Source organism: Lepidochelys kempii, chromosome 2 (genome assembly GCF_965140285.1).
Source record: "Lepidochelys kempii isolate rLepKem1 chromosome 2, rLepKem1.hap1, whole genome shotgun sequence".
NCBI lineage: Eukaryota > Metazoa > Chordata > Testudines > Cheloniidae > Lepidochelys > Lepidochelys kempii.
Window position 1 is genome coordinate 204,490,900 of NC_136381.1, and position 18,352 is coordinate 204,509,251.

At 45.0% G+C, this 18,352-nt stretch overlaps 2 protein-coding genes across 2 annotated transcripts in view; both read left to right on the forward strand.

The window, feature by feature from the left end:
* The window catches only part of TBC1D5 (TBC1 domain family member 5), a 274,096-nt gene that overhangs the window by 207,608 nt on the left and 48,136 nt on the right, over positions 1 to 18,352 (forward strand). The window lies entirely within an intron of this gene.
* LOC140907474 (uncharacterized) lies at positions 4 to 3,625 on the forward strand. The gene is made up of 2 exons (XM_073333538.2): positions 4 to 2,132; positions 2,854 to 3,625. The coding sequence occupies exons 1-2, from the start codon at positions 1,730 to 1,732 to the stop codon at positions 3,537 to 3,539; spliced, it is 1,089 nt and encodes a 362-aa protein (XP_073189639.2). The 5' UTR covers positions 4 to 1,729; the 3' UTR covers positions 3,540 to 3,625.

Consider the following 18,352-nt stretch of genomic DNA (forward strand, 5'->3'; position numbering starts at 1 on the left):
AGTTCCTGAACATTGTGAGCTGGTTGTGTTTTAGGGTTTTTCTCCATGACACATTGTTTCATTTATTGTAATTGATTATTTTTCTTATTAATTAAGCATTTGCATTTGAAAATATTCCCCAAGCAGAAATTAATGACAAAACAAAAATCACTGAAGATATTTGTATATATTTTTTGCTAAATAGCATCTGCTCTTTACCCTCAATCTCACAACCCAAATTTATCTTTTGAAGCCCCTGAAAGTCTCTCGTGGGCCAGATGAGAAGAGAGACTCCTACAAGTTCATTTATTTCATTAGACCTCAGGGGTGGGCCCGAAACTAATAAACAGTTCAGAGACAGACTTTATAATCATCAGATCCAAATGTATCCATCTGGTGCCCCGCAAATTCCCTAATATGTTCAAGGTTTCCCACATCTGTATCCTACAATGACAGTTATATCTCCAGGCAGCCACTTTCTTAAGACACGAGAAATTCCTATTTAAAAAACTTGTTGCTTTCATCTAAGGAAATCTGCTGATGTGGTAGGTGCTGTGTAAGAACTTACAACCTTACTAAAGAGCTGAGAAGAGATCTAAGATGATTAATCTTATATGTTATGGGAGCAGGCTCCTTCACTGAAATAAAAATTAATTACTTTAAACTTAAAAAAACATTTTCTTCAGCCATCGGCCTCACATAGTCTTTCTGATTGTTAGAGCAATATTTATGTATTGAAAAACTTAGAGTTTTTTGCTCAAAAATGGAGGCAAAATGTAAATTTTCTGTGTTTTTACAAATTTATGTTGATAGAATTTCCTGTTAATTTCACCAAATAGTAACTGTAAAAGGAAAATTTCTGTACTATACCAAAACTTGCAATATTCGGAGATCCCAGAAATACAAATGCACAATGGTAAGTTAAAGACAGAATGGAAACGTTAACTGTGAATGTCATAACTTTAAAGTTTTAACCCTAAGATTACAAATAATATAGATTTTTCTATTTGGTATTTAAAATTTGCTGCCTTGCTGGAAAAGTTGTTAAAAATATTATATTTTTAAATTTAAGACCTTACCTACTTGTTTTTCAAATGGAAAAAAAACACATCCATTCAGCTTTTTACTCTGCTCTGTTCAAACAATATACTGGGAATAATGAAGACACTGAAGTGCAGGTTATTTGCTTTTTCCTTTTATTGGGGTGCCTAAAGACACAAGTATATAAGGCCTTGTCTACACTGGCAAGTTTCTGGGCAGTAAAGCAGCTTTCTGCGGTGTAACTCCCGAGGTGCACACACTGCCAAGCCACTTAGTGCGCAGAAACTAAGAGGCGAGAGGCGTACAGCTTTCTGTGCCAGGGCTACAGCACCTCAGTGCCAGTGTACACACCCTGGTTGATTACAGTGCTGCGATTGGCCTCCGGGAGGTGTCCCACAATGCCTCATCTCGCCTCTTTGGTCATCAGTTTGAACTCTACTGACCAGCTCTCAGGTGACCAACCATGAGCCCCACCCCTTAAATTCCTAGGGAATTTTGAAAGTCCCATTCCTGTTTGCTTGGTGATGCATGCAGTGGTCTCAGCACATCTTTCCAGGTGGCCATCCCTGCTCCATGCACCAGGCAATCCCCCGCTTGGAGCAATGCCGAGCTGCTGGACCTCATCGGCATTTGGGAAGAGGAGGCTGTGCAGTCCCAGCTGCACTCCAGCCATAGGAATTATGATATGTATGGACAGATTTCATGATGCATGACAGAAAGGGGTGATGACTGGGACACACTGCAGTGCAGGGTCAAAGTGAAGGCACTACGGAATGCCTACTACAAGGCGCAGGAGGCAAACCGCCGCTCCAGTGCTGCGCCCACGAGCTGCTGGTTCTACAAAGAGCTGGACGTGATACTCGGTGGTGACCTCACCTCCACTGCGAAAGCCACTGTGGATACTTCGGTGGCTCGCATGCCAGTCGAGAGTGGACCGAGCCAAGAGGAGGAAATCTTGGACGAGGATGTCGAGGGGGAGGGAGACCCAGAAGCAGAGGACGACTCGGAGGTCAGAGATGCATGCAGCCAGGAGCTCTCCTCTGTCCCAGAGGAGGCTAGCCAGTCACAGCTGTCGGAGGTTGGCAAAGCACAAACAGGAGAGGAGGCCCCTGGTAAGTGGCTTTGATTTTGGGAATCGCTGAAGTGAGTTGTTGGGGGCAGGAGGGTTGCAGAAAGCAGGCTTGTGTCTGTATGATGCGCATACCACCACATGCCTAGTCTGAGCAGCGGAACAGGGTGTTGATTGACTCCCTCACTTCACGAGAATCTGCCTCAGAGATCTCCACAAAACTCTCATGGAGATACTGGACAATCCGCTGCCGCAGGTTCCTTGGCAGAGCTGCTTTGTTTCTTGCCCCAGTAAGGGTAACATTCCCATGCCACTCTGCCATCACGGGGATGGTGGGGGGACCATTGCTGCACACAGGCGAGCCACATAGGGGCCAGGGCAGAAGCTGCAGTCTTAGAGAAGACCCTCCCTTGATTCCCTGCTCACCCTCAGTAGCGAGATATCTTCCATAATGAACAGAGCCTGTGGAAAATGTGGGTACAGTAATTATTATAAGCCCTCTTCCTCCCCCTCCCCCCCGACAAAGTGCTGGCACTCCCCAAGAGCCATGTGCCCAGTGTACAGTACGGTCCTGGAACACTGATTTCCCCAGCCCCTGTGGTTATTCACCATTTTGGGGGTCTTGTGGCTCACATGTGCTTGCCTGGGATCAGCCAGTTAGTGACAGGTATGTGAATAGTGTCTGTGTTTTAAATCACTGAATCAGTGGTCCGTGTGTTGCAAACAATACTGCTTTTATCAAATGTTGCATTTTGGCTTCACAGGTATGACCATGGGAGCCCAGTCTCCCTCGTTGTTATTGCCGGCTGAACGGCTGCGCAGAATTAGAAAGCAGCCACGAAGAGCTAAGGAGGACTTTTTGCATGATGTCATGATGCACTCCGTGGCTGAGAAGCAGAAATTGAAGGAGTGGCAGGACAGCGAGAAGAGGGATCGAAAGGAGAACGTGGCACACCAGAAAGAAGCCACTGAGCGGCTCTTAAACCTTATGGAGCACCAAGTGGACACGCTCCGGCCACTACTAGCACTGCGAACCAAGCAGCTCCGCACCCGCCCTCCCCTGCAGCCGCTGTCACAAAACTCCTTCCTATGTGCCCCCCAGACCCCGCCAACACACTCTTATCAACCTCCTGGCTCCAGTCTGTACCCACTGCATTCCACTCCTGCCCCATCACAGTCCAGCACTGCGGACTCCCCGTACTCACTTCACTCAACATCCATCCCTCTGCAGTTTAGCCTTGCTGAAGTACTCCAGAGGAGAAGGTTGGATATGATACATGGACATAAACAAATATTTAACCATCCTGGGACCCTCCCTCCTCTTGGGACCCTTCCTTCCCCCATCTCCCTCAGTGTTGATGTGGTTTTTTGTTTCTCTCTCCCATCTGGTGGTTGTTTTTTAATAAAAGAATTGTTTTGGTTTGAAAGCAAGCTTTATTCCATTAACTGAAAGCAAAAAGGGCCCTGCAAAGCAACAGGCAATTTTCTTACACTTTCATATGCATCATCTGCACCAATCACAATCACCTCCTAGCATTACAAGCACTGCACTCCCGAGCATAGCAACAAATATTAGTGCCTTTCAGCTTCAAATTGCTTCCTCAAGGCATCCCTGATCCTTATGGCCCCACGCTGTGCCTTTCTAATGGCCTTGGTCTCTGGCTGTTCAAATTCAGCCTCCAGGCACTGAGCCTCAGCAGTCCAACCCTGAGTGAAGCTTTCACCCTTCCCTTCACAAATATTCTGGAGCGTACAGCACGCGGCTATAAGCATAGGAATATTGTCATCGGACAGGTCCAGCCTCCCATATAGGCAGCGCCTGGGGGCCTTTAAATGGCCAAAAGCACACTCCACAGCCGTTCTGCACTTGCTCAGCTGTTGAACCGCTCCTTGCTGCTGTCAAGGTGCCCCGTGTATGGCTTCATAAGCCACGGCAGTAAGGGGGAGGCGAGGTCTCCCAGGATCACAATGAGCATTTCAACTTCCCCTACGGTGATCTTCTGGTCCGGGAAGAAAGTCCCTGCTTGCAGCTTCCTGAACAGGGCAGTGTTCTGAAAGATGCGTGTGTCATCTACCTTTCTGGATTAGCCTGCGGTTAGTGTCTGTGACCCACAAGCGCCTGGAAAACCATTGAGAAATACCCCTTCCGATTAATGTACTTGGTGGCTAGATGGTCTGGTGCCAGAATTGGAATATCTATCGCCCCTTAACAGTAAGGGAAGCCCATTTGTGCAAAGTCATCCACAATGTCCTGCACGTTGCCCAGAGTCACAGTCTTTCAGAGCAGGATGCGATTAATGGCCCTTTACAGTTCTAGCAACACAAGTCCAACGATCGACTTTCCCATTCCGAACTGGTTAGAGACCGATTGGTAGCAGTCTGGAGTAGCCAGCTTCCACAGTGCAATCGCCACACGCTTCTCCAACAACAGGGAAGCTCTCATTCTCATGTACCTGCGCCGCAGGGCTGGGGTGAGCTCGTAATACAGTCCCATGAATGTGGCTTTCCTCATCCAAAAGTTCTGTAGGCACTGCTTGTCATCCCAGATGTGCAAGATGATGTGATCCCACCACTCAGTGCTTGTTCCCCGAGCCCAAAAGCGGTGTTCCACTGTGGTGAGCACGTCCGTGAATGCCACAAGCAATCTCATGTCATAGCCACTACATGTGGCAAGATCAATGTTGAACTCCTTTTGCCTTTGTAGTTGAAGGAATAACTCCACTGCCACTTATGACATGTTAGTGAGAGTGAGCAGCATATTGATGAACAGTGCGGGATCCATTCCCGCAGAACGAAGAGGCAGGGCACTCAGTACACAGACGGTTGAAAGATGGCACCAAATGCAGACGGAAGCACAGGGATTGCTGGGATGCGAAGCAATGCATGACGGGGCATTGGGACAGGACCCAGGATGCCCCGTGACTCCCTCCACCTTCCCACAACTCTTAGCGGCAGAAGAGGGGTGTCCAGGGCTAGCTTAGACTTTCTGGGGCCCGGGTCCAAGCCCAAGGGCTTCACCCCTGGGCAGCAGGGCTCAGGTTACAGGCCCCCTGCCTGGGGCTGAAGCCCTTAGGCTTCAGCTTTGGGCCCCCAGCCTGGGGAGGTGCGGCTTTGGCTTTGCCCCCACCCCAGGGTGTGGGGCTTGGTAGGACTCAGGCTTGGGTCCCCCTTCCTGGGGCCCTGTAGTAATTTTTGTTGTCAGAAGGAGGTCATGGTGCAATGAAGTTTGAGAGCCCCTGGAATAGAGCTCTGGGATCATTTCCTCTCATAACCTATCTCCCCCTCCCTATGAGCAAACTGTGGAGGAAAATTGGACAGATTTGCAGCCCTTCATTTCTTATTATGATCACCTTCCTTCAACTACAAGAATTAAGAACAGTCGGTTCCTGTTCTTGGCAAATAGCAGGGCTGGGGCTGACTAGCTCTTAGTTTTGGCAAACATTGGAGCTGTCTGACACCTGTCTCTGGCAGGAGATATTGGGCTTGGCTTTTGGCCACAAAGAAGTGTTAAGATGGAAACTGTTGTATCCAAGATTATTGTTGGCCTTATCAGCTGTTTCCTTACATCTCAGGTTTGACTTAAGTGACACCATCAGACATACAATTTTCCTCCTATATATACTATCGTCTCTTTGTCAGAGGGTTAATGTTTGTGATTTATATAACCCATCGAACTGGTTAGAAGTTGGTTGCAAGTACCTGTACAAATCTTAGAAAAACAGATGTCTGAGGCTTGGTCTACACTACAAACTTGTGTTGGTATAATTACATCACTTGGGTGGGTGGAAAATCAACATATTATACTGATCTAGCCCCCGGTGCAGAAAGCACTTTATCAACAGGAGAAGCCCTCCCACTAACACAGCTTCTACCTCTGAGGGAAGTGGAGTATCTCTACCCACAGGAGAAGCTCCCCATAGGCATAGGTAGTATCTTCACTAATGACTACAGAGGCACAGCTGCACCAGTGTAGACAAGCCCTGGGATCTGCATTTTGCATAACACATCCGAAAATCAAACCACTGATTTAGCTGCCTCATTTCAGTCACCCACGTTTGACAATTTTGGCCATAGACTACAAAGCATAAAAAGCCAAGAGGATAACAAAATAAATAGGGGTGGCAATAACATCATATACACACACACATATTGTCCTTGAGTAGAAGTATTTCCTTTTGTGCATTTTATACAATCCTGTAAGCTTAAAGACTTTTTTTTACTTCCATAAACCTTTTATGTGGGCTAAATTATTTTTTAAACTCCTAAATATAGTGTTTTAACAAAATGTTTGTGAATTTGTATTTAACATGTACCTCGCATTTATTCAGAAATACAAATGTCCCAGTGCAATGCCCTTTTCTTAATGACAATGAAAACATTCCTAGAAATGAATGTGATATAATTTAAACTATTATTATAACCGCTTAATGAGTTTATAAATGCTTTCTTGTAAAATCTGGGGTTTGCTGGGTCTAATATAAAAAACCCACCTCTGCTGACATTTGAGTGTAGTGTATTAAGTTTAATGAATCAATCTGAAACTGTAATTTATATTTCAGGAGATTTTCCAGCTTTGCCATTCTGATGTGATTATCTTGATTTTGATTTGAGGCCAAATTCAATTCAGACACTTGAAACTTGGCGTTTGTTTAGTTTTTCAATGCCATTCTAACCTTGGAAATAGAAAGCACTTTAATCTGACAGGCTGCCAGGTCATCTGACCACAGTTTGTAGGGTACTTTTTAGATCTGTTGGAACTGTTGCACTGTTTTCAGTTTCCTTCCTTATGTAGCCACAGCATTGCTGTTACTCAGATCAAAGAGCTGTGTGAGCATCAGGAAAAGAAATGTCTTATAAAATAAGCTTTCTCTCTCACATATTTATGTATTGACATGTTTATCTAATTTTTGTAAAAAGGTTTTTGATGACACCATCATAGTCAGCTATTACACATCTTCATGCTTCAAGTAATTCCATTTAAATAAAAACAACTGTGGTGGTGTAAAAGCAGGAAGTGAATTTCTAGGAAGCTTAACAAGAAGTTATACAAATGAAAACTATGGTTCAGCGGTTCTCAAACTATGTGTTGAGACCCCAAAGTGGGTCACGACCCCATGTTAATGGGGTTTCCAGGGCTAGCTTAGACTTGCTGGGGCCAGCGGCCAAAGCCGTAGCCTGAGCCCCACTGTTTGGTGCAAAAGCCTTAGGGCTTCAGACTTTGGCACTCCCACCCGAGGTGGCAGGGATTGGGCGGGCTAAGGCTTCAGTCCCCCCTCTGGGGGTCGTGAAGTAATTTTTGTAGTCAGAAGCGGGTTGTGGTGCAATGATGTTTGAGAACCCCCTGCTCTAGTTACATAAGGTGAATGAGATTACAACAAAACCATATTGTTTTTCAGCCATATCTGAGGTCAATATGATGATATACAGATCAGATTTGTAAAGCCATTTGGAAGACTTTCGAAATGTGTAGAACAGCCAATAATCTGTACTGGCTAAAAGAGGGTTAAATATTTAAGTCCTGCTGAAATCATGTGTTCCAGTAATAATGCCTATTTCCACATCCTGACCCATCTCTACATAGTAACAGTGTAAAATTACATAATTTGGCAGAAGGCAATAAGGGGTTTTAAAATTATTGGACAATAAAATTGGTGGCTGCTAGGGAAGATGCAATAAAATTTCAAAATCTTGACTGTTTGGAGGCTCTGGGTAAAATCTGCAAAAGTGCCTAAATGACTTAGGAGCTGAGGTCCCATTTTCAAAAGTGACATAGGCGTTTAGAAGCCCAAATCACATTTACATCCAACGTGAATGGGATCTAGGTTCCTTAGGCACTTTTGAAAATTTTACCCTCTGCCTTTTTTCTCTCTTTAAATTATCTAATAGTTTACCTGAGTTTCCATTTTTGCAAATGTTCAGAAACTGACTGGACTCTTATAAAAAAAAAATATGTACAGTGCCATTCCAAATCTAAATGATTTGTTTATTTTCTCCTTGAAAGAAATTGTAGTTTTATATTTCAATTTAGGATGTGTTGAAATTTTTTCATGTTCAGTTAAATCAAGCTTCTCCCCACAAAAACACAGATCTTGTACTTTTATTGTAGCAAGTTAGTGTAAATGTTTACATTCGTAAATGTTTTGAGTCCTTGCATAATTACTATACTTAAGCATTACCCTTCTTAAATTCTGAACATTATAATCAGAGCTCCTAAAAGATCTAAATAATGAGGTCCAATTCCAAAACTGCATACTGAATCATGAATCACATCACAGAACAAATGTATCATTTGGAATAGAGAATATTTCACTTGAACTGTTATGTAGCTGATGCTTAAGAACCATTTTTAAGTGAATAAAATATAAATAGTGGTTGAATAAATCTAGTATATTTAACAAGCATATGGAAAGACTGAAATGTTGCTCATGGTGTATTGTGTTTCATAATTCATAAATATTCACAAAAATGTCTTTTTTACATTATGAATCAAATCAACATTTTGCAGTGGCAAAAGAAATCACTTGTGAAAACTAAATGAGAATTTATTATTTGGGGTCATTAATCTATAACAAAAGATATGCTTTGGGAATTATTAATAAAAGACTAGATGGAGGCAATATTGTAACTAGAGCAGCAAAAATAAGAAAAATATTGCAAAAATATATCACACCTAGTAGGCAATTCAGTAACATTTTAGAAACACAATGTAGGAGCACAATACATGCACTGTATTCACTCCAAAAATATATGGATTCAAGAATACTTAGTATCTTATTTCAAAGATCTTTAACATCCAAAAACTTGTTTCTTGGGATTTTTTTAAAATTATGGACAGAATACTATGACTGTTTCAGTCTCACATTTGTCCTACAGTCACTATATGTATATCTAGAATTAAAAGCAAAAAGCCAGCCAAACATAATAGTAAAATAATCATAATGGGAAAAAACAAATCAGAAATCTCCCTAGTTCGTTTATATATTTATTGTCATTTCTTTGGTACTCATCACCATATAATCTGAGCACCTACTTATGGATATAAAAGCAATATTACAGTAAGATTTTTAAAAAAAAAAAGTATTATAAGCAATGTGTGCAACGATGCTTATACCTGAGTAGTGGCTTTTTCAGGGTTTTATAGGTTCATTTGCACCCACAGCAACCATTAATCCCCACTAAAGTGACAAACCTGTGTGACGCTGCGACACCATATCCCTGGTCACAGTGCCCAGAGTGGAGAGGTGGGCCCAGCCTCACGCCACTGCCGGGTGAGAGTGGGGCATGCTCACTCTCCAAACGCTGCCCTCCACACTGAGCCTGGATTAGGGTTGTCATGCCATGGCAGAGGCTGCTGCTGAGCCTGACCAGTGCCCCAGTTGACTGCAACAAGAAACGCTTAGTTGAGTGCACCCATGGAATCATGAGGCTCCATCTGCCCCTATTATAGATAAATTTTACCAGAATTTCTGTTCTAGGGGGCCTTTTCCAATTCTTTATTCCCTTTTCAGTTTTTATATCTAGCTAAATTTGCCAGATTTGTTGTCAGTCTGGGCATAATTTGTATTCTACATCATGGGCACCTTGTGATCCATGACCCATTACAACTGGGGGTTTTCCTCCTTTTCAAAGCATGGAGCCCTCTCTCTCCTTGTTTGTTGGGGTGGGTTTTTTTAACCAAAGAAGCCCTCTCTCGCTTCAGGATGTACTGCCAGCAGGTAGAGCTGTTCAGAGAACAAATTGACTCTCTTAGCTCCCCAGTGTCTTACCTCCACTGGAAGAGGCAGGAAGTTCCCTTCAATTCTCCTTTCTCTGTCTCCAGGCAGGAGCTTTTCCCAAGATATGTATATTTTTATTTTTTACCCTCTCCTTGGTGCTCCCTTGGTAGGGAGAAGATACTTTTAAAACAGGACTCTGCCGGACAGTGGTATTGCAAGAAAAAACCCAGCAGCGTAGCAAGCTCAGCTCGGATCAAAGAGGCTTCTGCTAGTGGATCAATTGTGCAGTATTACACCACTCTGCAGTAATGTGACACACAAGCCTTACGCCGTCTGGGGGCACAGATTCAGCAGTGCAGCAGTGGGAGCCAGCTTTTCAGAACCTCCAAGCCAGGGACCCCTGACCACTTGGTGCTCCAGGCCAAAGTAAAACATGGCAACAAGGGCTGACTACAGCAATAGCAGTGTGGCAGGCAAGCCTTCACTTGTTTGAGGCTGAAATTCAGCAGCAGGTCCTGGCATTTTGGAAACAACAAGCCCAAGGTCCTTGGCTGTTTTGTCTCCTCCCCCCGCTTTCTTCTTCTGACAGAAGTGAATTATAGCGTCCAGGAGCATCTTCAAGAAGCTGCTAACTCAGAGGATTAGGAAAAACCCACAGCACAGGACGCCCTGCTCCTTTTAGACTGCTGCAGTAACTAGGTATTTTTGACCCAATTATTCCAACAAGGGTCTTACACAGTCCTTGTTATAGTCGGTATCTTGAACCCATGCCCTGTCAGTGGTTCTGTCAGTCCCGCTCTCCTCGGGGGGGGGGGGAGGGCAGGCGTGACTCCCAGAGGTTCTGAAACCAAAACAACAGGTTTAAAAAACCACTCAAATGGCTGAGGTTCTCCATATTTGGTACCAGTTTCCATTATATCAAGGCAGTCCGAGGGTTCTGTGCACTGGTCATGGTGCACCTCTGAACGCTACAAATTTTTGTGATTATCGGAACCACGAATCAGATTCTCTGGGCGGTCCTGTTCTTTTCTGCAGCACTGTGGAAGCTGAGATAGTCCCACTCAATTCCAAGCAAGAGGTTGTCCTAGGACACTCATCAGAACACCTTTTTAAAATTATAGCAGCTAGAAAGGTGATTCTCTTCCTTAAGTTTCCATCCAGAATTGGTTGCCACTCATGAAATGTAACACCAGGCTACTGTTGCATGCTAGAGCAAAAGCTAAAAATCTGGAATAAAGCAGGAGGAATTCTTTTTCCTGGAGCTGAAAGTTTTGCTGACTATGTATTACATTGATTGTTTGTTTATAGTACTGCCAACTATTTGCTGGGTGTTTCCCAAGCCCTCATAAAGGACAGTGTCTGCTCCGAGGAGCTCACAACATAAGGCATCTAAGGATTAAAACCACATACATTTGAGCAAAAGAGCAGAATGTAAGTTACTTATTTAAGCAGGTGCCACTGGGATGCTATTGAATGAGAACTAAATCATTTGAAGTTAACAGAAAAGTAGTGGCCTAGGAACCCATGGTCTCAGACTCGTTCAGATGTCAGTTCAGCATCCTTGAAACTCCTGATTAGTGGGAAATTCTATTCCATGATCCCCTCAAACTTTCACACCTACAGCACATTGAACCGAAGAGGTTTTATCTTCTAGAGCATGAATATTCAGGAAAGCTCATGAACTTCCTCCTCAAGTCTATAAACGGTCTTCAAATCTGGGCATTTCAAGAGTTCTGAGAACTTGAACCTGGTGGTGCTCTTGAAAGGACAAAGTTCCCCTGTATCTCACAACCAGGGACATATTGCAGTTCTTTCTAGATGGGCTCTTGGTTGGGTTTGAGTCCTACCTTCCTGAAGGACCAAGGCTCAGTGTTAGGAGACATATTCCTTGTAGCACATTCCTTCTATGTCTATCCCTTCTTTAGCAGCACACTCACGTTTCCCAGGACCTTCAAGCTGTGTCTCTTCAATATCTGTCTGGAATCCTTATGTGCCCCTTTTCCCTGGTGAGGTGACTCTCAGGCCTGCACCAGGATTCTCTGGTTTTCACTTGAACCAGTCTCTTTTAATTTACTTTCCTTGTGTTCTAAGCCCTTCCACTACCAGGATAATTAGTTTCACTCTTGAACTGTGATTGAGACATTCAAATTCTGTTTATGCAAATCTAAAGCTTGAAGAAAATGTTAGGATTAGTTGGCTGCCTAAGGAAGGGTGCAAATCGTTCACTATTTCCAGCTGGATAAATTCAGGAATTTGTCAGGCCTCCTACAGATTTTTCACAAATTACACTCTGCTTCCCCTTCTCACTTATTCAGGAACTCATTTATTCAGGAACCTCGTCATTTCCTGGCAGGACAACACAGTACTTCATTCAAGCAATTTTACTGTTTGGCTGCCCAGTCTCAGTGTATTCTTTTCCTTTATTTGTTACTTTAAAATAGAAGTGTTGTCTTGTCTGATATTATTTTTGGACAAATGGTTCTGCAGTTTCATTATTGGTTTTCTTCATTAAATCCTTTCATATGATGGAGGAAGGAGAAAGAATAAAAGCAAAAAATCCAGACAAACGAAAAACAATCTTTGGATAAGAGTTTTTCCCTCTCAATTTAATTTTCTTCATTTTTTTTTAGTTTCCTTCCTGTTTGTGGGGATTTGTTTTGCTGTTGACTATAACCCACTTATAAAATATCACAGAGTAGCAGTGAAAGGTATAATTCACTTAGCTAGCTGTAATTTTTCATTCTCTGAATTGGGTGCATGTTGCTTCGTGACCCTCCACCCATGGCGACACTTACTTTTGCATCAAATGCCAGTTGGAAGGGAAATGTTGCAATCTGTCCTTTTTCTCTTGCAGAGCATTCCTGCAGAGAGAGAGAGAGAGAAATGGGATTTCCTCATATTGGGATCTAAGTCTTCATTTCCATTTTTTTGTATAATAAATTAATAAGATGCAAAAGATGAAGTATCCTGCCTGGAAACAGAAAATCTTTCATAATGATTATAAATCAGAATTTATAGCTTGTCTTCTCAGCATAGGCAGTTGGCTGGGGAGTTGGAGAGGCGATCAGTTCCCTGACAGCTCCACCTCCTGGCACTACATTGTGAAGCTAGGGCAGGGGAGTTAAAAGAAAAAAAGAGGCTCTTCCCTGTTTGAAAGATGAGCAGGAATAAGATGAGTAATGGATCACAGATCATCATGTACCAACTTGAGAAAATATATGGGTACGTAAGTAAATTTTTACTATTTTTCTTTTTTTTAATATTATCAACTGAAATGGTTTAGCCGTTTTCAAAATCAAAGAGTAGGAACAAAAATACTTTTCCTGTGCTTTCCTGTGAACAGCACTCATGCATTAGTGGTAGACATTAGAAATGTGGATTTTGACAGGAGGTAGTTCCTTGGTCAGAGATGTGCTTTTTGTTGGTCTCTTGATAATTGGCTGTGACTTATCAAAGTCATACTGTTTTTTAAGTACTTTGTGCATATACACTGGATTTTGTAATGCAGTCTTTCAATTGTTTGCCAGTGTTCCATTGGTTCTGCACATACGCACATAGCTTTGGAAAGTTCATAGGCAGTGCTGTGTCTTTCTCTATGATTAATGGTGTACAGAGGAGGAGTCACGAGGATGAGCATACCAGTGCTCGAAAATAGTGTGTTCTCAGGATGCTAAGCTTGGAAATTTGATGGGAGTTGACCATCTAGCTCACTTGAAAATACCATCCAAAAGTCCTGGGTGGATGAGAGACCTGGCTCTCCTAGCAGCTCTTCGTTATCTCAGGGTATGCCTACACTATGAAATTAGGTCAAATTTATAGAAGTTGTTTTTTTAGAAATCGTTTTTATATAGTCGATTCTGTGTGTCCCCACACAAAATGCTCTAAGTGCATTAAGTGCATTAACTCGGCGGAGTGCTTCCACAGTACCGAGGCTAGCGTCGACTTCCGGAGAGTTGCACTGTGAGTAGCTATCCCACAGTTCCCGCAGTCTCCGCCACCCATTGGAATTCTGGGTTGAGATCCCAATGCCTAATGGGGCAAAAAGCGTTGTCGCGGGTGGTTCTGGGTACATGTTGTCAGGCCCGCCCTCGCTCCCTCCCTCCGTGAAGGCAACGGCAGACAATCGTTTCACGCCTTATTTCCTGAGTTACCTGTGCAGACGCCATACCACGGCAAGCATGGAGCCCACTCGGCTCACTGTCATGGTACGTCTCCTGAGTGCTGGCAGATGTGGTACTGCATTGCTACACAGCAGCAGCTCATTGCCTTGTGGCAGCAGATGGTGCAATAGGCCTGATAACCATCGTCGTCATGTCCTAGGTGCTTTTGGCCACCTCAGTAAGGTCGGTCAGGAGCACCTGGGCAGATATGGGCGCAGGGACTAAAATAGGAATGACTCAACCAGGTCATTCTCTTTAGTCCTGCCGGCAGTCCTATTGTACCGTCTTCTGGCGAGCAGCCAGGAGATGAGAATGGCTAGTAGTCCTATTGCACCATCTTCTGCCGAGCAGCCAGGATGGCTAGCAGTCCTATTGCAGCATCTTCTGCCGAGCAGCCAGGAGATGAGCATGGCTAGCAGTCCTACTGCACCGTCTGCTGCCAGCCAAAGATGTAAAAGATAGATGGAGTAGATCAAAACAAGAAATAGACCAGATTTGTTTTGTTTGTATTCATTTGCTCCCCCCTCCCTCCCTCCATGAAATCAACGGCTGACAATCGTTTCGGTGAGGTCTGTCAGGGGCACCTTGAAAAGTTTAATGGAGATTCAGTCCTGCCTGGAATACTGGGGGGAGGGATAGCTCAGTGGGTTGAGCATTGACCTGCTAAACCCAGGGTTTTGAGTTCAATCCTTGAGAGGGCCTTCTGTGTGACATTTGTTTTTGTTTCTCCTTGATGTAAAGCCACCCGCTTTGTTGATTTTAATTCCCTGTAAGCCATATCGTCAGTCGTCCCTCCCTCCGTCAGAGCAACGGCAGACAATCGTTCCGCGCCTTTTTTCCATGCAGATGCCATACCACGGCAAGCATGGAGCCCGCACAGATCATTTTGGCAATTAGGAGCACATTAAACACCACGCACATTATCCAGCAGTATATGCAGCACCAGAACCTGCCAAAGCGAAACCGGGCGAGTAGGCGACGTCAGCGCAGTGACGAGAGTGATGAGGACATGGACACAGACTTCTCTCAAAGCACGGGCCCTGGCAATGTGGGCATCATGGTGCTAATGGGGCAGGTTCATGCCGTGGAAAGCTGATTCTGGGCCCGGGAAGCAAGCACAGACTGGTGGGACCGCATAGTGTTGCAGGTCTGGGACAATTCAGAGTGGCTGTGAAACTTTCGCATGCGTAAGGACACTTTCATGGAACTTTGTGACTTGCTTTCCCCTGCCCTGAAGCGCATGAATACCAAGATGAGAGCAGCCCTCACATTTGAGAAGCGAGTGGCGATAGCCCTGTGGAAGCTTGCAACACCAGACAGCTACTGGTCAGTCGGGAATCAATTTGGAGTGGGCAAATCTACTGTGGGGGCTGCTGTGATGCAAGTAGCCAACGCAATCAAAGATCTGCTGATATCAAGGGTAGTGACCCTGGGAAATGTGCAGGTCATAGTGGATGACTTTGCTGCAATGGGATTCCCTAACTGTGGTGGGGCCATAGGCGGAACCCATATCCCTATCTTGGCACCGGAGCACCAAGCTGGTGAATACATAAACCGCAAGGGGTACTTTTCAATAGTGCTGCAAGCACTGGTGGATCACAAGGGACATTTCACCAATATCAACGTGGGATGGCCGGGAAAGGTACATGACACTCGCATCTTCAGGAACTCTGGTCTATTTCAAAAGCTGCAGGAAGGGACTTTCTTCCCAGATCAGAAAATAACCTTTGCAGATGTTGAAATGCCTATAGTTATCCTTGGGGACCCAGCATACCCCTTAATGCCATGACTCATTAAGCCATACACAGGCAGCCTGGACCTTAGTCAGGAGCTGTTCAGCTACAGGCTGAGCAAGTGCAGAATGGTGGTAGAATGTGCATTTGGACATTTAAAAGCACACTGGCACAGTTTACTGCCTCGATTAGACCTCAGCGAAACCAATATTCCCGTTCTTATTACTGCTTGCTGTGCGCTCCACAATATCTGTGAGAGTAAGGGGGAGACGTTTACGGCGGGGTGGGAGGTTGAGGCAAATCATCTTCTGCTGGTTACGCACAGCCAGACACCAGGGCGGTTAGAAGAGCACAGGAGGATTCAGTGCACATCAGAGAAGCTTTGAAAACCAGTTTCATGACTGGCCAGGCTACGGTGTGAAAGTTCTGTTTGTTTCTCCTTAATGAACCCCCCCTCTCCCCTTGGTTCACTCTACTTCCCTGTAAGCTAACCACCCTCCCCTCCTCCCTTCGATCACCACTTGCAGAGACAATAAAGTCATTGTTGCTTCACATTCATGCATTCTTTGTTAATTCATCACACAAACAGGGAGATAACTACTAAGGTAGCCCAGGAGGGGTGGTGGAGGAGGGAAGCACCAGGTGGGATGGTGGAGGAGGGAAGGACAAGGCCACACAGCACTTTAAAACTTATTGAATGCCAACTTTCTGTTGCTTGGGCAATCCTCTGGGGTGGAGTGCTGGGTGGCCGGAGGCCCCCTCACCGCATTGTTGGGCGTCTGGGTGAGGAAGCTATGGAACTTGGGGAGGAGGGTGGTTGGTTACACAGGGGCTGTAGCGGCAGTCTGTGCCTTTCCTGCAGGTTAACCATACGCTGGAGCATATTAGTTTGATCCTCCAGCAGCCTCAGCTTGAATCCTGCCTCCTCTCATCACACTGTCGCCACCTATCAGCTTCAGCCCTCTCTTCAGCCCGTCACTTAACTCTCTTCAGCCCGCCACCTCTCCTCCCGGTCATTTTGTGCTTTCCTGCACTCTGACATTGTCTGCCTCCACGCATTCGTCTGTGCTCTGTCAGTGTGGGAGGACAGCATGAGGTCAGAGAACATTTCATCGTGAGTGCATTTTTTTTGCCTTCTAATCTTCACTAGCCTCTGGGAAGGAGAAGCTCCTGTGATCCTTGAAACCCATGCAGCTGGTGGGGGAAAAAAAGGGACGGTGGTATTTAAAACGACATATTTTATAGAACAATGGGTACACTCTTTCACGGTAAACCTTGCTGTTAACATTACATACATAGCACATGTGTTTTCGTTAAAAGGTCGCATTTTGCCTCTCCCTACCCTGTGGCTAACCCATTCCCCCACCACGTGGTTAACAGCAGGGAACATTTCTGTTCAGCCACAGGCAAACAGCCCAGCAGGAACAGGCACTTCTGAATGTCCCCTTAAGAAAAGGAACCTATTTCAACCAGATGACCATGAATGATATCACTCTCCTGAGGATAACACAGAGAGATAAAGAAAGGATGTTGTTTGAATGCCAGCAAACATACACTGCAATGCTTTGTTCTGCAATGATTCCTGACTATGTGCTACTGGCCTGACGTGGTAAAGTGTCCTACCATAGTGGATGGAATAAGGCTGCCCTCCCCAGAAACCTTTTGCAAAGGCTTTGGGAGTACATCCAGGAGAGCTTTATGGAGATGTCCCTGGAGGATTTCCGCTCCATCCCCAGACACGTTAACAGACTTTTCCAGTAGCTGTACTGGCCGTGAATGCCAGGGCAAATTAATCATTAAACACACTTGCTTTTAAACCATGTTTACTATTTTAAAAGGTACACTCACCAGAGGTCCCTTCTCTGCCTGCCGGATCCAGGAGGCAGCCGTGAGTGGGTTCGGGGGGTACTGGTTCCAGGTCCAGGGTAAGAAACAGTTCCTGGCTGTCAGGAAAACCGGTTTCTCCGCTTGCTTGCTGTGAGCTATCTACAACTCATCATCTTCCTCATCCTCAAAACCTGCTTCTGTGTTGCCTCCCTCTCCATTGATGGAGTCAAAGCACACGGTTGGGGAATGGTGGCTGAGCCCCCTAAAATGGCATGCAGCTCATCATAGAAGCGGCATGTTTGGGACTCTGACCCAGAGTGGCCATTTGCCTCTCTGGTTTTCTGGTAGGCTTGCCTCAGCTCCTTAAGTTTCACGCGGCACTGCTTCAGGTCCCTGTTATGGCCTCTGTCCTTCATGCCCTGGGAGATTTTGACACATGTTTTGGCATTTCGAAAACTATAACAGAGTTCTGATAGCACGGATTCCTCTCCCCATACAGCGATCAGATCCCGTACCTCCCGTTCGGTCCATACTGGAGCTCTTTTGCGATTCTGGGACTCCATCATGGTCACCTCTGCTGATGAGCTCTGCACTCACCTGCAGCTTGCCAAGCTGGCCAAACAGGAAATGAGATTCAAAAGTTCGCGGGCCTTTTCCTGTCTAACTGGCCAGTGCATCTGAGTTGAGAGTGCTGTCCAGAGCGGTCACAATGGAGCACTTTGGGATAGCTCCCGGAAGACAATACCATCGAATTGCGTCCACACTATCCCAAATTTGACCCAGCAAGGCTGATTTCAGCACTAATCCCCTTGTCGGGGGGTGGAGTAA